This window comes from Pinus tabuliformis, chromosome 9, assembly GCF_031772625.1.
Source record: "Pinus tabuliformis cultivar Carrire ecotype Pingquan chromosome 9, CPIR1, whole genome shotgun sequence".
Lineage (NCBI taxonomy): Eukaryota > Viridiplantae > Streptophyta > Pinopsida > Pinales > Pinaceae > Pinus > Pinus tabuliformis.
In genome coordinates this window covers 1,713,664,256-1,713,685,651 of record NC_142307.1, presented here as the reverse complement: position 1 = coordinate 1,713,685,651, position 21,396 = coordinate 1,713,664,256, and the positions used below count along the sequence as shown (strand labels likewise).

The 21,396-nt window shown below is 38.7% G+C and overlaps 1 protein-coding gene across 1 annotated transcript in view; it reads right to left on the bottom strand.

Moving 5' to 3' along the window:
* LOC149155551 (stromal processing peptidase, chloroplastic-like) overlaps nucleotides 1-21,396 on the bottom strand; it is a 335,427-nt gene that overhangs the window by 200,418 nt on the left and 113,613 nt on the right. The window contains exons 6-8 of the mRNA XM_089445700.1: nucleotides 4,907-5,014; nucleotides 4,408-4,596; nucleotides 3,929-4,231 (exon numbers count right to left, since the gene is read on the bottom strand). Coding sequence (XP_089301826.1) covers nucleotides 3,929-4,231; nucleotides 4,408-4,596; nucleotides 4,907-5,014 — 600 coding nt within the window. The remainder of the gene's footprint in view (nucleotides 1-3,928; nucleotides 4,232-4,407; nucleotides 4,597-4,906; nucleotides 5,015-21,396) is intronic.

Below are 21,396 nucleotides of genomic sequence, written 5' to 3'. Positions count from 1 at the left end.
TGGGTGGTAGCAGTGGCTTCCGATGGCTAGAGGGTAGTAACTTGAGCTCCCCTATGATGTCAGATTCCTCTTCTTTACATTCAAGAATGTTCCACAGATGAACCAGGACAAGATGTGACTTGATGACGATGATGATTCTATTTCAGATGACTATACTAATTATTGGATATAGGATGGAAGTTGGATGCTTCCTTATGATGATGACCTGGGTTGAGATGGACACCCCTATGATGATTCCTCTTCTTCTTCTTCTGTAGATCAAGATTGTTCAGCTGATGATCAAAGGAAACAAGTTATATTGAGATATGATGGATGTCTTCAAGACATATAGGGTTTGGAGGGTTGATCTCTCCTACCATTGGTTATGGATTCTTCTTCATTTATGAGACGATATGAGGTGGATCTTACTAATGATACAGTTGTCTACCTTTCTTATGATTGAGATATATTCACTCGAGATTCAACATGATGCAGTTATGATGAGATATGTCATCCGAGATGGGACTTGTGATAAAGGTGGAAATTCCTCCCTAGCGAGGAGTATTAAATTCGGCAGCTAGGGAGAAATTCCCTAGCACTCCTCTCATTTGATTAAGCAAAGGAATTATTATTGCAAGAAGACACTTATAATAAAAGGAATTTGATTTCTCTTCAAGTTGGCTTCCATTGGAGGGAAATTGAAATTTTGATTTTTAAAATGATTATGTTGGCTTAACCCTTTGACTCCCATTCGATAACTATAAATAAAAGTCCATTGTGTATTCGTAAGCCACCATATGAGAATCGTCTTTCTCTCTCTGCGACTTGGTTTGAATGATCATTTCAGAAGGCATGTTCTCTTTGAATCATGGATCGTTTGTCAACAGGACCTCGCATCTCTGTAGATGGTTTCGCTCTTGGTAAAATGGTCTTGCATTTGGCATAACATTCAGATGGACCTTCTGATGAATTGTGTTCCCTATGGCTTCTCTATATCGAAAACTCATGGATCTCTCTTTCAGAACTCTCGCTCTTGCAGAAGTATTGATCTTTTTTTTTCTTGTTCGGATGGTTACAGACTCTCGCTCAACTAACTACAGCTATGATCTCATCGCATTCTATATTACGCGATGGCGTATGACAAATAATGGCATTCGTTGCATGGTCTCATCATTAAGGATTCTTTGACACCTCTGCGATACGCAGTCTCAGCATTACATATTTGGTCTCTGATATATTCATGGTCGCTTCCATCATAGTTTTTGTATGGTCTTTGTGATATATACATGCTCTCTGTATTTCCCCTCTACATCAGTTTACATCATACACAGTTGCTCATAATTCTCTGTGATCCATACAGATAGACTCAATGATATATATGTTAGTATGGCTTCAGCATCGTAAGTATATTGGCACAACATCATGTGTAGAGCATTTTTGGTGTGGCATCATATATATATGTATATGCAGTGCTCTTGTCACCAACATCCTTGAGGAGAAACCCTACTAGTGTCTTCTTTTAGATATATATGCAGAAATAATGTCAAGAGATCTAGATAGGAATCAGTAATTTTCATATATGGCAGATACCCCATTATAGAAACCTACATGATATGACAGTACCCTTCTATGTCTATGATCAATCAAATGTTGTTGACTATTGACTGTGTTGGCATAACAGTAGAATTGACAGCATAGGCACGACAAAGATGACAGTACTGATATGACAGTGGTATCAGTGTCTCTATGGCCGGTGTAAAGTTATGATAGCTGCTCTCTTGTATTTGTTTCATTTAATTCACAAATGAAATTGTGAAATGATTTAGGTTTAACTCAAGGAGTCCTGATATGTATATGATGTCTCATGATGATGTACATTGTATCACATCTGAACAATTGATGAAATCTAATAGAAGAAAAAGAAAATTTCGGGTTTTCCCCCTTGTTGGGTTTTTCCCTGGTCTACAACCAAATTCCAATGTCTCTTTGTGTGCACGTTTTTCTTTTGATGTTCCTTTCAATGTCTCGCTACATTACTAATGATGTTGTTCTTTCTACATAATTGCATATGATGGAATCATGTTATAATGTTGTGGGGTGAATTCAATGTGTAAATGATATAATGCAATTATCTTAAGCAAAGAACAATATAGCCCTAAGAGAAAATTAACATTTTGGAGGATGTGAATTTCCTTGTTGTGCTAGCTAGGCCCTGTCCTTAAGAAGAGCATCCCTCCTTGGTCTATCGTTGTCACCTTTATCCCTTGTACCTAATAAATCCTATAGGTGACCTAATATAAGGAAGCAGCCCTTGTGGTGAAAGTCCACAAAAGAACAAGAGGTAGTGGTTGTTGTGACAGTGGGCCACACCTCATATTGTTGTCCCCTAGTCTAGCTCTTGTCTTGTGAACTACCCTCACAAGACCTGCTAGATTTTGAGGCAACAAGCAACATAAATAACTCTCTTTCTAAACAATTTAGCTTCGTTAAGCATTAAAGTATATTTGACTTTTGCTCCAAAGAACAAGATTTGTCAATGATTTATTTGAAGGGACTGTTATGATTAAAATATATTAAATATAAATAATGATGATAATTGTAATAATGATTAGTTAATTAGTAATTAGTGTTGAAGAGGTATGTCTAGATGGGACATGACTTTCCATGAAAAGGCACCTACCTAGTATATAAGCAGGCCCCTCATTCTCATTTGTAACATCATTCTTATTCATACATTTTAATATATATTCTTGTATCTCAATGAAGATCTACATATTCCAAGTCTTCTGGAGTATTTAACTTGAAGAACGAACTTTGTTCGTTTTATTTGATATCAGAGCCATGTTGGCTAATCCCGACCTTTGGCCATCAACTCATCGTCAACTTGATTGTCGTCGTAATCAAAGCATTTCACTATATAGTGGGAGATTCTCCATTTATCGCCAAGCCTTTGGCCATTTAAAAAAAATAATAATAAATAAAATAAAAATAAAAGTCAAAAAAATATTAAAGGTTAAAATATATATATATATAAAGGGAAAATAAATTGAAAAAAAAAATATAAATAAAATTATTAAAAAAAATCAGTCAAAAATAAAACTAATAAAAAACCAGTAAGATTAAAAAAAAAACATACAGTTATACAAATTAAGAAAAAAAGGGGGTTATCTACAAACAATAAGTTCTTTGACGAACACAAAATAATTAATATTCGACGAACAAATGGATTCCAATTCGAAAATGATGAAAAAAGTCACAATGAGTTCGACACAATAACCATTATTTTGGACTAAATGTCTGTTTTGTATAACATACATTGAATATCCTTAGATTCATATAAATTGTGAATTATGTTGTCCAACGTGTGGAAAATTATTTAATGCAGAAGAATGTCAAGATGATATACCGATGCAAATGACAGAGCGAGAGGAAAAACTTGCAAAACTGGAACAATAATTAACAGAAAAAGACGAGGAAATTTTGCGTCTAAGGGACCATAGCCAAAAATTACTTGTGAAGGTCAAGAAAGAAATCTTTGAGGTTTTTGTAGCCTTTATGCCAATAACATATAGGTTGATGGAGACGCTGAACTCATATTTTATGTTCATACTTGCAAGTAGTAGAAATTTAAAATTTTCTAACATGGATAATAGCAATTATTTACAAAATCACAGCATCAAAATGTGAGGGGAAAGTTTAATGAAGTTATAGCCTACTGCTGTGTGTGCGTGTAGAGAGAGAAAGGGAGAGAGAATTTGATTCACCATCAGGAGGATGTGAAAACAGTAGTTTCTAGCAGATAAACCAGGGATAGCAATATTTCAGAAATGTTTTTCAGCCATACACAGAGTATACATCTTTCAGTATTGCTAAGTTACAAATTGGGATGCCCAGTAAAGAGTGTTTCACAGTGACACAAGAAACAGTTGGAGACTTAAGTTGTAATTACCTTACAAAACAGATGGATAGAAAAGTTTTGAAGCAATTCATGCTGAAAAATATATGGCTTCTTGAATTCACGTCCTGCTCCAGGTAAAGACCATTCATGCTTCACTGGTGGCCTTATTGCATGTCTTTCCCTTTTTAACTGTTTTGATTGTTTTACTACTAAAGAAGATGGTGTTTCACCAATAACAGCACCAGCTAATGCAGTTGGTAACTTGGGTGCAAGAAAGTTGGCCATAGTACCAAATGCATTTGGAGGATGTGCAACAGAGAATTCACTTCCAGAAGGGGTTCGCCCAAACACAGCCTGTAAAAGGGTGAAGACAAAGCATCATATACATCATCAGAATGAAGCAGCAAAATAATCACTTTTCACTGTTTATATAAAAAGCGCCTACTCAACCATACATCACATCTTTTAAAGGCATATAAATACCTCAAATATTAAGCAAACAAACAATAAATTTGAGAGACGCAACATACATCTATGTGATACACTGTCTTTGGAACACTATCTATATCTCCCACAATATATAGTGTTGCATTAGCAGGGAAGTACCAACGCTCATGAAAGTTTTTAATTGCCTCCACATCCCATTTTTTAATCTGCTCCTCCAATCCAATCGGAAATCTTCTACCCAGTTTGTTTTCTGAATGTAGTTGTTGCAGCAACTGTGAAGAGCAAACGATATCATTAGATACAATTTCATATACTTATAGTGTTGAAACAGGGAGAATTATTTCTACTTTCCAATAGATCTTATGGAAAAGAAGAAAGCCACATATAGGGTATCTTTGAATGCACAGAACTGATTGTGCAGCTACACAAGACAGATAGAAATCCATAAAATATAATCCTAAAACATCAAAACCTAGATATTTAAGAATCTAAGCACATCAGACGCTCCAAAACCTTTAGAATTGAACATCATTTTAACGAAAACACATTTGACCATTACCAATGTACCAGCAGTTAGTTTACCTGGCAATCAACCCTGTATTCTATAGTGTTCATCATTTGAAGCTCTGAAAGAACAGCCCGTCTCTCTTTCTCAACCCGTGATGAAAGAAATTTAGGCTGGAAAGCGATCTGAAACATTGGAAAGTCAAAACATTAAAAAACAAATCAATGATATGCGAACCTTCGATATTCAGTTGTTCAGAACATACATAACTTGGATTAATAATATTAGCAAAACAAAATCTTATATATGCCCAAGAGTATACTCCAAAAAATATGTGCAATAAATCTTTATCATTTCCCTGTTAGTTAAAAAAATAAAAAATCATCAAAAGCAGAGCTTTAAACCCTCTTCCTTGCTGTGCACTAATGAAAGAGTGCGGTTTCGGGAGCCATTTGGATGAATAGCCAACATGGAAGAACTTATTTCACATATTCACCTTATAGGCCTATCCTTTGTGTTCAAAGGTGGCATGCTACCTTCAGTAATGAATCCACCCTTCATCATATGAGGGAACTTTCGGCATCCAGTTATCAGCTGACCGTTATGAGTAGTGCCAGACTGAATCTCTAAGTTTGAACTTGGGATTAGAGATAAAGATAACACCCCTGCCTGCCCATGCTGGGTTATGGTATTTTACCCAAAGGCATCTCTCCTCCTAAATTTCTTCATATAAACCATTTGAAATTTTAATTACTATAAGATACGTTTACTTCCATGAAGAGTAATCATCCATAACTTCTCTACTTGACATAATAGATAGCTGAGATAACATATAACAGAAAATGATTTGAAGCGCCCTTTGCACAACGCAGTAATCCCAATCATAAAATCCATATGAAAGAATATGCCATAGGCCAATAGTTTCCCTTTGGATTGATATTCCACATATACATAAAGAAATAAAATCAAAAGAATGTGTTCTGCAGGACAATCATCATGAGACAGCAACCGCATCTTTCTTTACCTTGGACAATCAAACTTTAAGGTTGCCACATTTGAACCTCTTCAACATGAACTCCATTCAAGAAGGTACTCTGAACAACATAAGGCTTTTGCATCAGCCACTGCACAGTAACAGAGGATGACAGAGTTGCTTCTTCTCCATCCTCCACCTGTTCCACTTCTGCTTCTGCCTCCAACTTTGAGTTTTGTTAGAACTTTGTGCCCTTTCTAGGGTTCGCACTTTTGTCCTGCTTAAAGCATGCACTTTTCTTTATTTAGCTATTTTTTGTTTTCTTATTAGGAGTGCCCTGGAAAGTGACACTTCCATGGTCCATGGATGCCCAATTGTATTTTCTAGTCACATTGACCTTTTCCTCAGTCATTTGTGGATGTTAATAAAATTATCTTATCTGATCCAAATATTCCTCTAATGAATTTCCCAACTGAACTGTGATTCAGGAAATGGTACTAACCTGATTAGCTTGCCCATTAGGGTGAATGTCTCATTAAACAATCTGTGCTTGTTGAGCCCTTTGGCAACCAGTTTTGCCTCATTCTTACCAATGCTATATCACCTTTATATTTGGTTCTATAAATGCATTTGTATGAGATTACCAGCTCACTTTTGGTAATTCCACCAACTCCATGGTGTTATTTCGCATCAAGCTATTGTATTCAACCTGGATTCATCTAACCACTCCAGCCTTTTGTTTGCTTTGAAAAAGTGTTTAATCCTTAACCCTTAAAATTGTATCACAAAATGTATATCAGAAAATTCTCACTTTACTTAATATCAAAACAGTTATAATAGGTGTTACTGCTCAAACTCACAAGAGCCTAGAGGCACTACAGGAAAGCTACCCACTGTAACCTCAGTAGCCTTGCCCCACTCTTCAGACCAAGGAAACTAAGCTACCCTAGCCAAGGGGCAAATCCCTAAAGGTCAACCTAAGTTAAATCATTGATGGTCGATTACAAAAACCTGGCTTAAAATGAATATTTGTGAGACCAAATTAATTTCACCTTTTGCCCATTCACTTTTATTTAAAAAAGCTAAAACAAACTCCAGAACATGTCGAAAGTTTCTTCCAAAAAAATTTGTTTATGAATATTGAAAATTTCAAAACAAAAAGGGCAAAAAATTGTGAACCATTATAGATCAAAAATGAAACATTCTCCCGGAGTTCAATATTTGTGAATTTTGCAGAGGAATTAGTAAGATTCACATGAAGAGTGAACCATTTGTCACATACTAATTTCAGATTTATCAATTTAAATTTGTCTGTATGTTAAAAAATGGATCATGCTTCTTCCAATGTTAATCGCAGTGTGTTGTTTCTGCAAAAACCCTAGCTTATTATTCGCACGTGTGAGGGAAATAGACACAAAAAATTCAGATTTTCGATTTTACTTCTTGTCTTCTAGTTTTTCCTTGACCTTCGCTTGCCCTTTTTCTTTTTCTTCTAATGATCGAACTTCCTTGGATGGTCTTCTTCAAATGAGGTTGAATGCTTCTTATATATAGGCTTTCTTGGAGTACGAATAGCCCTATATTGGGCCGACTTCTTCTCTGCAGGCCAACTTGGTCTTGGAGGGATATTTTGACACGTATAACTCAACTAATTTCTTTGACTTGACATAAGATGCCCAATATGGTTTATTACATATGACAACGACTCTTTTGACTTCTTGACTTGATGACATAACCTAGAAGCACACATTGGGTGCTTTGACCTAAAACAAATTGACCTAGAGCATGAAACCCATGCTTATAAAATAAAAATAATAATTTACTTTCTCTTTTACATTAATTACATAAAATGAGATATTATGAAGACCGAAACTAGTTACATAATTCAACACATAGCTCTCCACCTATGCTTCGGTCAGTGCTCTCTCCCTTCTAGCATACTTCCTGAAGGAATGTGGATCATCTGTTGGAAGGTACGGTATCCATTCTTGTAATCATGTATTGTTGATTAATGTTAAGGGCATACTAATATGGATCACGGGTTAAGTTGGATGACTGAACGCTCTTGATTGTACCTTGGAGATTTTCCTTTGCCCCTACTCCAATGTGACCTCCCCTAGGGCCTTTTATTTCCACTATCCATGAAGAGCACGAATAGGAGGCATTGGTTGATATAGCATGCCAAATGTAATCCATACTTGTCTATTTCCATCTATCCCTGATATTCACTTCCATTCATTCAGTGGATTGTCATTATCACCATTGCCTTTCCGTCCTTTATCCACATCTTTGGGTCAGGGCACAGAAACATTGTCGTAAGAGTTCAATGTTGTTGTTTGTAGCTTGGGAAGGTACTTCTACACAAGCCTAAGTGTCTAGGCATCTTGAAGTCACCTAAAATCTCTTTAGGATACTTGCTCAGGTATTAAGTTAGTTGCTTTTGTAATTTAGCCTAAGTCTAACTTAGGAAAAGCACATAATTAATTATGTTGGCTATTGAGCTAAAGAAATGAAGGAAAAGTAAAGTATTTATTTTAGTAACTTATGCTTTAATATCCATCGTTGATCTCAAGTGAGTCATAATCTAATCTCAATCGTCAATCACTATGGAGAATAGGTTAAGGGATTTTACTCAATGACAAGTTATAAAAGCAAGGCTAAAGAGAGGAGAAAAACACATTGCACAGTGAGAACATGACTTGAGAGGAGATCTTAGAGATTGAGTGGAGAACTACCACTCAAGTGTGACCAGTCCGAGGAAGTTGCAAGAGTGCAACAAGGAGATCCAAATCAAATAAGGTTGGGGGTTGATCAGTTGGATCAAATCCAAATTTGTTGTTTGTAAATTACTCAATTTGCTATTTTCCGTTGAAGGGAGCTCAAGTAGGTTATGATTATGATTAATGAAGAATTTATTTGATTGTGTAGAAATTTGTGTGTGCGTGTATGTGATTAAGATTGGTTGTGCTTGTTGCCACAAAATCTAGTAGACCTTGGAGAGGGGTATTCTAAAAAGCTAGAACTAGACCAAGTGACAATAATGGGGTAGTGTTCCATTGTTAACACAACCAAAACCGCCTGCTCTTTATGGATTCTCACTAACGGGAGGAGTCTCAATATGTGTGAAGGTCACCTAATTGGTATTCTAAGGTTAGGGTATGAGGTGACGCAATGAGGATTTCTACAAGAAAGTCACGATTAAGGTTCAAGGATCCAATAGCAGGCAATTCGCTTTCTTGACAGAAGCCTATTTGATGAGGCACAAGGCCTAGGGTTTGTGTGATTTGTTGAGTGTTGGAGTAACCAAAGGTCAAGGCTAGGAGAAAAGGTTTCCAACAATGTATATTAGCAAGTCCAAGGCTCATGAAACCTTCAAAGAAGCCCCTAAGTTGAAGCAAAACCAAACTAGGGTTCCCCTTAGGGCAAACAATTAGGGCAAGGAAATTTATGGACAAGATTGAAGTGGATGCCCACCAAAAGGATAGATTATGTGGCAAATGTTGTGTCTTAGCATGTGGAAGAGATTATCTGCCTCTTTTACTGATTTATGTCTTCTTTCCTAAGTTAAGAAAAGTACAAAAATTAAAGTCAATTAATTATTCTGGACTATTGGGTTATTTTCTAAGGATAAATAATTTAAATATTTAAGTGTCTTAGAAATATTCTCAACCGTTGATCTTCAAGATGTATCTAGAAGGAAGATTCAAGATGCTTCTAGAGAGGAGAATGGCATTAGAGATTTGGACTCAATGAAGATTTTAAATGGAGGCTAGCTGTTGGACACCTAATCCTAATGGGTTAGCGTGGAAGTTGAATGGACAAAGCAGTCCAAGAGACCTTGGGATCTGAATCCCAAGAGTCACAATATGTACTATAAATGTAAATGAGTTGTTAATAAAAATTGTACTGAATGATTTATCTTTCCATCTGTCTCACTGTCCATGTGAGTTTAACATGGTATCAGAGCGGGCGATCTCCTGCCCTGCTCCATTGTGAGCCACCTGTTTCAGCGCTGCCATTCCTCTGTCCTGAGCAGTCCTGGCCCTCTGCCATATAACACATCTGTCATGCGTTCTCTGTCCATAAACGTTCACTGTTCATAAACGTCTGCGAGTAGGTGACTCTTCGCTGCACTGTCTTGGGCCGCTCTGCCTCTGCCTGACACTGATTCTCTGCGCACTGATTGCCTCTATCCACACCTGAGCGTCGGTTTCCTTTGAAAGAGCCGGTGCATCAGAAACGTTGTTCTCAGGATGCTCCATAACCCGTCTCCACTGAAGATTATTCGAAGGCTCAGCTGAAACGCATTGCTGCCATCATTTGAAATTTGTTAACGTTCTCTCTGATTTGTATGCGTTGAAGGGAGCAGCGTATGGTTCATTCTATGTGTGGAATGTCGCTGCATTAAATGAGTCATTGCTATGTTATCAAAGGCTGGTCATTGAAACATGCTTTGAACCACTGTTGAATGGAATCTCTGCAAATCATGACTGGTAATGCATAACTTCTGCAGCTCATTCAAGACGTGTTTTGAAGACCGTGTATGTTTTTTTGAAGGTCGTATATGCTGTGAATATTGTGAAGGCTTTGTGCATTGAATAATTTTGAATGCCGTATGCTGGTCCACGATCTGTTGGAACCTACATTATATACATATCTTTGAATGGTGCATTGAAGTCCATGTACGATGGCCATGTTCAAATGTTGCTGGCCGTAAATGGGTAATGTGTTGTTGGTGGCTTATGTGGTGCGTTGAGCTCCTTTTTTGGAGATCATGTAATGCTTTTGGAACCTTCAATTGGAGCGCTAGCCTGAAGTTCGTTGAATTCAGCCATTACAGTGGAAAACAGTGACTGTGGGCATTTTGAATTTTTTTGATGCCAAAGATGTCGAGAAACTTGATTCCGATAACCTTGCTGTGCGATGACCTGCTCATACGGTAAGAAAATTAAACGTGGATCATTGTATTCCTCTCATCTTTGTAGTTGTGGCTATGGCATCCTTTGGCCTGCTTTTTCCAGGCTGTGGTCCTCTGAAAATATGATAAGACATTAAGTTGCGGTATCCCCATGCGACCATTTGAGTCGAGGCCTCTAAGACCGCCAAAGGAATCTGCCGTCTTTCAGGGAAATTGTGTTGTGTTGAATGTCTTTTTAAGGTCGTGACCTGGTGCATTTAAACTGCTTGTGTTTGAATGGTATGATGACTGCATTTTATTGAAGGCAGACCGAGGACATCAATGCTTTTAAGAATGAGATCGTGAGGGTTGTTTCTATGATCGGAGGAAAGTTATGCCTTGAACGTATCGCATCCAGTTTTGCCCGCAGACAAGACACATGACATTCCTGCTGAGCGTGTCCACAGCTGTCGAAGATTAAGTCTGGAGTGGCAGGCCTACATTTCCAGAACACATTCTTTGCGTAAGACATTTGTATCCGTCAGGCAGAAGTCAAGGGTCAAAACATTACGTGGCTCACACCACATGTTCTGCAACAAGTTCTCCCCGGGGATGTTGATTTTCGTGTTATGCTGACATTTGTAGAATTTTATGAGACTCTTATAGGATTTGTGAATTTCAAACTTTATTATGCTATATCTTTAAAGTATCCACCAATACTTGATCCAAGATTGGAGGCAGCGGCAGCGGCAGCAGAACCCGCTTCAAATACTGTGAACCCGCTTCAGGACGATGTTGCTGAAATCGTTGTAGACCAGCTTCATATTACCGAAAGCTGAGCTGTGTGGGATTGCTGTGTGTGGAGGCCAAGTATTAAAAAAAAATTCGAGATATACAGAGAAATCGATTCGTATCTTTTCCATGTTTTGTGGTGCGAGACAATCAAATTGCTGCTTTTATCTCGTCTTCAGCGTTGTTTTTGACAGAGGTGTCAAAAATCAGTCTAGTGTTGAACATCAATAAGAAACAGTTTGGCATGCTATGCCTCTAAAGGCAGATAGTGTTTACAGAGTTTACATGTGCATGCTTTTATATCTTCACCGTCTATGATCATTTCGAGCTCTTTACCTTCAATTTCAGTTCAGGAGAACGAGGCTGGAAACTACAGAAACATTGTACCGTAGTGGAGTAATAAATATACTGAGAAATCAACGAAATTTGTTCATCGATGCATCATTGTGAGAAATGATTATTTGCAATGAACTCCCTCAACGGCAGTTATGATGTGCAGAAGATGCTGTGAGTAACGTATACAGAATAAGTCAGGCGTTGTGCTAAAACATCATCCTTTCAGATTGATTTGGTAAAGGTGATCCCTTCAATGCAAAATGTTGTGGCTGACCAGAGGCATTTCCATTTTTTTTGGGTTCTCCATATTCCTGGTTTGCCATGCTCTGCAGTCCCGCAGCTTAAAATTGTGAATCTAGTCTCATGTAAAACCATTCTTTATTATCCTCAATATACTTCTAAAATATTTTTGGTATATTATAAGGTGTTACCAGAGCAGCATTAGATGCTGAAAACGCTCTATGAAAACTTTCTTTGAAAGACAATGTTTTTAAGTTATGCATCAAAATCTCACCAAGGTCTGCTTGCTTTTCCATTAAGCAGTAGTAATAGACTTTTTCACAGCGCTTGCTGATCTCTTCACTGGAAATCTCACGGCAGTACTCATCATCCAACCATTTTTCCAAATTGATTCTCAACCACTCAGATTCCTGAAGTGCAGAAGACGTTTCTTGTAGAGATTTTGCATGATTTCCATAGCAGCTAGATGCTCTGAAGTTTCAAAAAAATGGCCAGACTTGAAGATGCATTAAAGTTATTGAATATCCTAATTCATTCCACTGTTGATGAGATGGTCAAAGTTAACAAAGAAACTCTCTTTGACATCCAAACCTCTCTGCAAACTGCACATGAGAATATTGAGTTTTTGCAGCTTGAAACAAAGCTACAGCAGGAAGAATTACACCAGTGGAGTCATCATTCTGAACCTGTTTCTGTTCAGAACAATGAAGCAGACTCCCATAAACAACAAGTCAATAATGTTACAGTTCATTCAGATAAAGCAGCAAAGTTACATGCAGATGCAGAGGTTCAGTCTGCACTTCCCAAGCCCATCATCAGACCTTGGGAACAGCTTGTCCACAACAAGCACAGAACCGGTCTTGGATATGACAAGGACTTGTCCTTTCATATTCCAGACTATGCCAAGCCCATTCAGTTTCAGAGTGCTGGATTCATTTATGACAGTTCAACTGCTCCTCATGACAGTTCAGCTTCAGCTGTTCCAGACTCTGCCTCTCTTCCACAGCAGCAACAACAGCAACAACAACAGATCGTGAAATGCCAACACTGTGATCGAGTTGGCCATTTGAAAGATCACTGTTTTGATCTTCATCCATGTAAGCACTGTCATAAAACCAGTCATTCTTCACACAGATGCTTCAAAAACAAACGTCCTGCAAGAACAAAGATTCATCTTGGATGGATCGCTTCTTGGCAATGGGCATCAACAGCCAAGAAGATATTCCAAACACATGTCAGAACTTGTTCCAGAATATTGAACAGTCTTGCAGTTGAGTTTTCTCCATCTTCTCACCTTGTACCTGACAGGGGGGGAAATGATGGTCATCTACAAGCTTCAAAGTCACATCAAGCGAGCCTGAGCCACAACCTGCCACACCAGTTTCAGAGTTGCAGCCAGAGACAAAGATGCCTGAACATGCCTTCAGTTGGCAATCTGGGACACTTCCTCTAGCAGAAGACTCCAGCTTCTTGCCAGTTTTGGAAGAGTTCCAGGAATTACAGAGTTGTTGGTCATCCTTAAACCATCACAGATTGAGAACACTTCCTCTAGCAGAAGACACCAGCTTCTTGCCAGTATTGGAAGAGTTCCAGGAATTGCATTAAGCATTCCAGAGTTGTTGGTCATCCTTAAACCATCACAGATTGAGAACACTTCCTCTAGCAGAAAACTTCAGTTTCTTGCCAGTATTGGAAGAGTTCCGGGAACTGCACTAAGCGTTCCAGTGTTGGTGGTCATCCTTAAACCACCGCCCTTTATACCAACATTTCATAGAGCACATTCAGCCTAGTGCTGCCATGTATTTTTTGCACATGTTGTATTACAGCTCTCTTCTTGGACTCATACATAACCCTTCGGATTAAGGGGGGGAATGTTGGACACCTAATCCTAATGGGTTAGCGTGGAAGTTGAATGGACAAAGCAGTCCAAGAGACCTTGGGATCTGAATCCCAAGAGTCACAATATGTACTATAAATGTAAATGAGTTGTTAATAAAAATTGTACTGAATGATTTATCTTTCCATCTGTCTCACTGTCCATGTGAGTTTAACACTAGCGATGGAAGTGAAGACACAATGAAGACCACAAGTGTCTGAGAAAGTCATCACGAGAGAGAGCAATTTTCTCTGCAGTGCAAGTGCCTCAGTGACTAGTGCACAAAGGAGAAGTGCAAGTGGGTTTGTGCAAATCCAAGACAGCCAAGTTGGAGGAGATTGTAGGGCCGAAATGCTGGAAGGAGATCAAGTTTGTCTAGAGGAGGCTGAGTTTCTAGAGTGTTGGGGATTTTCCAATGTGTATTAGTGGGAGGGCGCAGATCGAGTTACTGGAGGACGCAGATCTGATTGCCGAAGTCCGATTTCTTCAAAGCAATCTGATCTGGAGGCTGATTTACCTAGGCCAAATTCATTTTCAGGGAGCCAAGTTGCAGGATACAAATTGTATTTCTCGTATTTCAATGGGTCGAAAAATCCAAGTTTTCCAAATAATGAAATGACAGGCAAAATTGTTTGTGGGTTAATTAATTTTTGCAATGTGTGATTGATGTCTCTGGTTTATTTCCACTGCGTATTTTAATTCTAGAAGTTAAAGATACAAGTGATTTTATGTTTCTATGATTTAGTTATTATTTGAGTAAATAAATAATAAACTGGGGATAAATTAAATTGTCATGAAAGAAAAAATCTGACTAGTAATAGAAATTTAATAATCATCTCTCTTATATCGAAGACACTTGTGGGAGCAGAAAAAGGATGAAATGGCTAAGGTTTAGAATTGGTTTTGTGGCACAGGTTTGTAAACATTTTATTGTAAACCTTGTTGAAGAATTGATGGGTTTTCTCCCAGGTTTAGGTTTCCCGGGGAAAATATGTTGTCTCTATTGTGCATCATTGTCTCTTTATGATCTTATTTATTTCTATTGTTTTCATTGCATTACAGTTGAGATTTTCTATGTATAATTGTTTAATGATATATGTGGCACAAGGACAATTAATTGAAGATCATTAGAAGTAATTATCAAATCAGAAAATTGGTTTCTACTGTGTTTATTATAGAAAAAATCAACATGGAATCAGAACCTTGTTAGAGGAGCAGCCATTCATTTGTGGAGAAAGGAGCTAAAGTGACCTTGTCGCAGCAAGCTAGAGGAGGCCGAGTAAAGAAGTTTTGTGCTCAAGGAGACCGCAGCAGGGATGTGTTACAGGAGGCCGATGTGGAGTTTTGTTTTGGAATGGTCGTGTATTGTTCTGTTTTTCAGGGTTGGAGGTCGCAGGGCTACTGCAGTCAAGAAGGAGACATCATAAATAAAAGACACAGATTTCTCGTTGGATTTTGAGTTGGTTCAGCTCGATTCTTCATTTTCTCGTTTGAGTTTTGTGTATTTCCGTCTATTTATGCTCCAATTCCTCGTACTCTAAGCTCTATTTTGCATTATAAATATCTATTACGAAAGGCATCAAACAGCACCAAATGACATGGAGTTTGTATGACAACGGAGGAACATGTATTGCTATAGCTAGTGCCAATTATTGCGTGATTGCAGCAGATACCAGAATGTTCGTTGGCTACACCATTCTCACTCGTGATTGCTCCCAAATTTGCAATTTGTATTCATTTTTTGTGATCAAGGGGTCAGAAAAACTTGGGTCTCCCGATGAACTATTTTATATGCTCTTGATATGTAACATTAAGATACAAGTTCTTCTAATTCCTCCAGCCAAAACCCAACCCTCACTGCAGAGGTTTCATTGTTTACTACTCCAACATTGTCATTCCCTGGCCCTGCCCTTGTTTGCTCTTTGGTTTTCAGCGATACTTTGAAATATAGAAAAGTGGTTGTCCCACAAGAATAAGAGCAAAATGTTGTGGGTGAATAAATACCATCCTAGGTCCTTGGACAAGATCAGCGTGCACCGGAAAATTGCAAACAACTTGAAAAACTTGGTCCTAACTTCAGGGAAAACGGACAGCTTGCTCTCTATGCATTTGGAGCAGCCTTGGAGAACCTTGAGATTCTTCAAAACAACTAAGATGGCAGCTCTTCGTAAACTCTTTTAGCACAGATAGATCACTGTCTAATGGGATTTGGTAAAAGGTTGCTAAGGAAATGGCTTATGCGACCTCTCAGTCTTGCAAAGAGAATCTTGGATCATCAAGATGCTATAGCAGAGTTAAAGGGGAAGGTGTCACAACATTGATGAAGAGCTATCTTGCAATAAACAAAACAAGACATGGAGTATTGAATGCAAGTGGGAGATCCAAGGGAAGACTTGGCATTAATGCTAGCCTAATACTGAACCTTTTAGCATGGTTAGATAGTTTGATGAATGGCCTGCTAAGCTTAATCCGGAAAGAGAAGAAACCCTAGCCTGTAAAAGATCATGCAAGTAAAATAAAGGAAAGTAGCAGCTAATGTTAAGTATGTGAATGAGCATCCATCTCGAAAGAAGCCAAAGCAATCCAAGCTTGATGAGATTGCAGATTGACTTCATTGCTTTTGGCAAGGAGGCAAGGATCAAGAGGGAGTGGACGATTTCCTACAACCCTCAGTAGTTTCCTTCTTGATCAAGAGATAAGTACCTCATATTTTTTCCTTTGATCATTTTTATTATTTTACTTTATGTTCAACCTCTTGTCCTTTGTATTTTGCTTGGTTATGATTTTTCTTTCATGTGCTCTTGAATGGAGGGAAGAATGGGTGCATTGTGGTAACTACTAATGTAACGATTTATACAGCATACAGAAGTTTGTGACAAAAGGGTTCTCCCAAAAAGAGGGAATGGACTACGAAAAGATGTTTGCCCCCGTTACTAGATGGTCGAATTCTTGGACTCGAGCTTAGACTCAACAAGAATGTTTGATGTTTGAGAAGGAACACTGTACAAATTGACAAGACATCCAAGATCGTACCAGAAGAGCTTCTAGTCCAGAAGGAGCAGGAGTGGCAGAAGGACTTGCATACGTGACAAAGGAAACAGCAATGGCAGAAGGACTTGCCTACATGATAGAGGGAGCGGTAGTGGCAGGAAGATTTCCTTCCATGATAGAGGGAGCAGCTAGGACTACCACAAGAAGACCTACTTCAGGGTCAAGAGTTTCCCTTGGAGATTGAAAAGAATGATTCTGACCAGATACATTATTTCTTGCGATTGGAGATTTAGATTTGGTGAATCTCACAAATTGTTGCTTGGATCCTTGATATACTTAGTTAACACAAGGCCAAACATTTACTATGCAGTGAGCAACTTGAACCAATTTATGGTTGAGTTGAGGCATGTACAGTGGATGGCAGCGAAAAATGTGGTACTTGTGTTGTATAGTTGGAAGTGGTTTGAGGTATGTCTCAAGAGGTGAAGTAGGGCTACAAGAATATACAGATTCAGGCAGATGCAGAGTATATCACAACTAGTATCGAAAATCATGAAGCAGTGTTGATTCAAAACCCAGAATGGCATGGTCGGGTCATGACATCAAAGACATGATGCAAAAAGGAGCAGATGAGCTCTAGTACATTTCCACATATGAGCAGATTATGGACATACTTCAAAGACGAGCTTAGTATGAATATCTCCCTTATTGGAATGAAACGATGAGGTCTTTGCAGGACTAGGAAGCCATCTCCTGAAGCCATAAAGGACTTTGGTTGGGTCATATAGGACTTTGACCAGGGGAGATGGATACATCCACCTTTGAAGCCAAAAGGACTTAGCTGTCAGAAGGACTTGACTAGGTCATAAAGGACTTTGACCAGAAAGGTGAATGGCCCAAGGCAATTACAAGGGCAAATCATAGGATACATTCACCTCTAAAGCAAGAAGGACTTGGCTAGGTCGACAAGAGGTGAATGTCCCAAGGAAATTATAGGATTGGATAGATCTTCTCCTTAGAAGCCAGAAGGAGTTGGGTACCAAAGGGACTTGGCTATATCGACCGAAGGAGATAGATGTAATTCACCTTGTTGAAGGAAATGTAACTCGGTTTGGTCTTCATAAATGTACTTTTGATATTTGTATTTATTCAAGAAAAGAAATATTATTTTTATAAGATATGTCAATGAGTTTCTTTCTCATTGAAGTAGGTCTAGCACATGTTAAAGTGCTATAGGTAAATCAAAAGGTCAAAAGAATTATGTTAAAGACCTTAAGGGTATGTGACATTGTGTATAAGAGTCAAAGAAGTAACCTCCAAGAAAAGACAAGTCCCCTCCTATGCAAAGGCACTATCAAAGAGTCTCCTTCAAGCATGTGACACCACCATTGTTTTAAGATCCGGCCGGCTCGGAACCGACTCGGCCGAGTTGGTCCGAGCTGGAAAAAAAATTTCAACCCAGCAGAAAATTCGGTTCGGTCGGCCGAGTTATGACTAACCCGGCTGAGTTATAGCATGACTTGGCCGACTCGGCTAGATCCGTAACTACTCGGCCGGGTCAGTTCTCGCATAAGCATAGTGATTCTCTCTCTTGGATCGCATGGCACTTCTGTCTTTGGATGGCACAGTACAGTAACTTTGCATGGCTCAGTATGTTGATTTCGGATGGCACAATTTGTTGACTTTGGATGGCACTGTATATTAGCATCTCATAACAAACCTTCACACATCACAGTTTGACTCTTAAGAATTCATCTCTAGCTTTGTTTGGATATGGAACTCGCTCTTTGTTCTTTGTATGGCTATTGACTTCGCTCTTTGTTCTTAGTATGTTTATGGACCTTGCTCTTTGTTCTTCATATGGCTATGGATATTGCTCTTATGGTTTGGCACTCTCTTATGGTTTGGCACTCTCTTATGATTTGGTACTCGCACTGTGGCACTTGGCATTACTATACATTCAGTTATGTTTGGCACAGTAGTTGTATTATACAGTTAGTTGTGTTTGGCATCATTGTTGTATTATACAGTCAGTTACATTTGGCACTTGGCTTTACAATTGTATTATATGGTATCACAGTTATGTTGGCACTTAGCATCTCAGCGATATTGGCATCTCAGTGTCTCAGTATGGTAGCTATATTGGCATCACAGTTGTATACCATCTCAGTCGTATGGTTGATCTTTGCAATACACATCTTGGCTTACAATAGCATGGTTGACCTCTTCTATGTGTATGGTGGCATCACAGTCGTGTGTATGAAAGCACAATTGCTTCATTAACATAACAGTGGTATGTTTGGCATTTCAGTTCAATGATTTGTATGACATCATTACATTCCAACAACTATGATCATATTTATATATAGCAACCCTAACATCAAGCATGGAAGGTCATCAATGGCAATATTGAGTAGAAGCACGAATGAAAATCTTTAAAATTATGTTTTTTTATAAAAAATAAATATTTAATGTATTTTTTACAATGACCGAGTCATTGAAATCGAGCCGGCTGAGTCGATACCGAGTCGGAGTCGGTGTCGGAGTCGACCCTCGGCCGAGTCGGAGTTTTAAAAAATTGGACACCACCAAAGAAACCATCCAAAGTAAGCATAACAAGTTGGCCTGCAAACAGTCTACAAGTCGGCCTTTTAGCTGGCCTAAAAGGAGGGACAGTCCTCTATAAATAGAGGTTGTCCACTCGACTACAACGGCAATCAAGTAGCTCTAAAATCTGCAAAGAGAAGAGGCTAGAGATAGGGTAACAAAGGACGAAGAAGAGGTCTCCTAGGGCAGCAAAAGAAGGAGGAGAAAATCTGAAGTGGAAAGGATTGTTAGAAACAGTCACAGGTGCGAAGAAAGGGTGGTTAAGTTTGCGGGTATGATAGTAGGGACAAACAGTCCATAAACTAGTGTTGATTGGGTTTGAAACTAGGCCTACAAGGCCTCCCAAGTCAAGCGAAGAAGCCTATCTCTCTAGCGAAGGAAAAGGACCCTAATTCTCTAGGGTACCTCTCACATGTGCGAGAATTAGGGTTGCAGTGTTGTCACACTAAGGAAGAACGAAGTGTCGGAAGAAGGACAAAGTGCCGAGGAACGAAGTGCCGGAAGGAGGTGAACAAAGTACCAGGAAAACATAGTGCAGAGAAAAGGAAGGACTTGACTTGTGCTTGGAGGATCTTCTAGTCAAGGGTCTAGGGTTTGGCATTGATCAAGAAAGAAGCTTCAATAAGAGAAAACTTACCAAAGGGTTTTCCTCTCAAGAGAAGAGAGGTTTTGGCCCTGGCAGAGAGCCAACACCTTGTGTTCTTGTTTTTATGTTTTGATAGCAGTTTGATGAAGTACACACACATGCGAGGTTTTGGCCCTGGCAGAGAGCCAACATCTTGTGTTCTTGTTTTTAAGTTTTGATAGCAGTTTGATGAAGTACACACACATGCATTATTAAGAAGAAGAAGAAGATTAAGTTAACAAGGAAAATTAAAAAGAATCCACAAATTGTTATCAAGCCAAGAAGAATCACACTACACCTAATTGTCCTAGATTCTTCAACACACCTTCGAAGCAAGGACTTGGTTGCCAGTAGAACTTGGCTAGGTCATAAAGGACTTTGACCAAAAAAGTGAGTGGTACAAAGGAAAATTCTCTCTTGAGAAGCTAGAATAACTTGGATGCCAGAAGGACTTGGTCAGGTCATGACCAAAGGAGATTGATACATTTGCCTAAGGAGCCATAAAGGACTTTGGCCAAAAGCCCTTGATGCTTACATATGTTGGAAATACTAAGAGGGCAAGTGAATCAATATTTCTTTGCAATTGTTACTTTTACCAGTTAGATTACTTATATTTAGAGCACAAAATGAACAATAAGAATAAATGCTTTTATTAATTTCTTCTTTACAATAAATCAAGTACAATATATGTAGGGCTCCAACCCTAGATGAAGACACTGATCTTCAATCTCCCAGGCTCCATCCAGTATTTTCCAAGCACTGACTTGGACTTCCAAGGCTCCAACCTTGTCAATTTTGAGGCAGCAACCTCGAGGGCTCCAACCCTATATCTGGTTCAGGCTCTCACCTGGTTCCTTGAGGACTCCAATCCTCTAGGGCTCCAACACTATCCTCCAAGGCACCTACCTTGTCTTTACAAGGCTCCAACATCTTGGGCTCCAACCCTTAGCTTAACTTCATCAAGATATGTTTGGTTAAACTTCACAACACCTAATGTCTTCTTCAATGAGACCTGTCAATCTTCAACTACGTCTTCACTTAGTCTCCACGTCACGTCATCAATGACAACCTTGTTCTTCACATGAAGGTGTCACCACTGCTCTTCATCAAGGTCACCTCATGAGTACTTCAGTCACGCATCAAGGATCTTCATACTTCTTCAAAATCCACTTCTAGATATACTACTTCAAGACAATATCTAATGGTCTGCTCTCAAACAATGTTCAAATC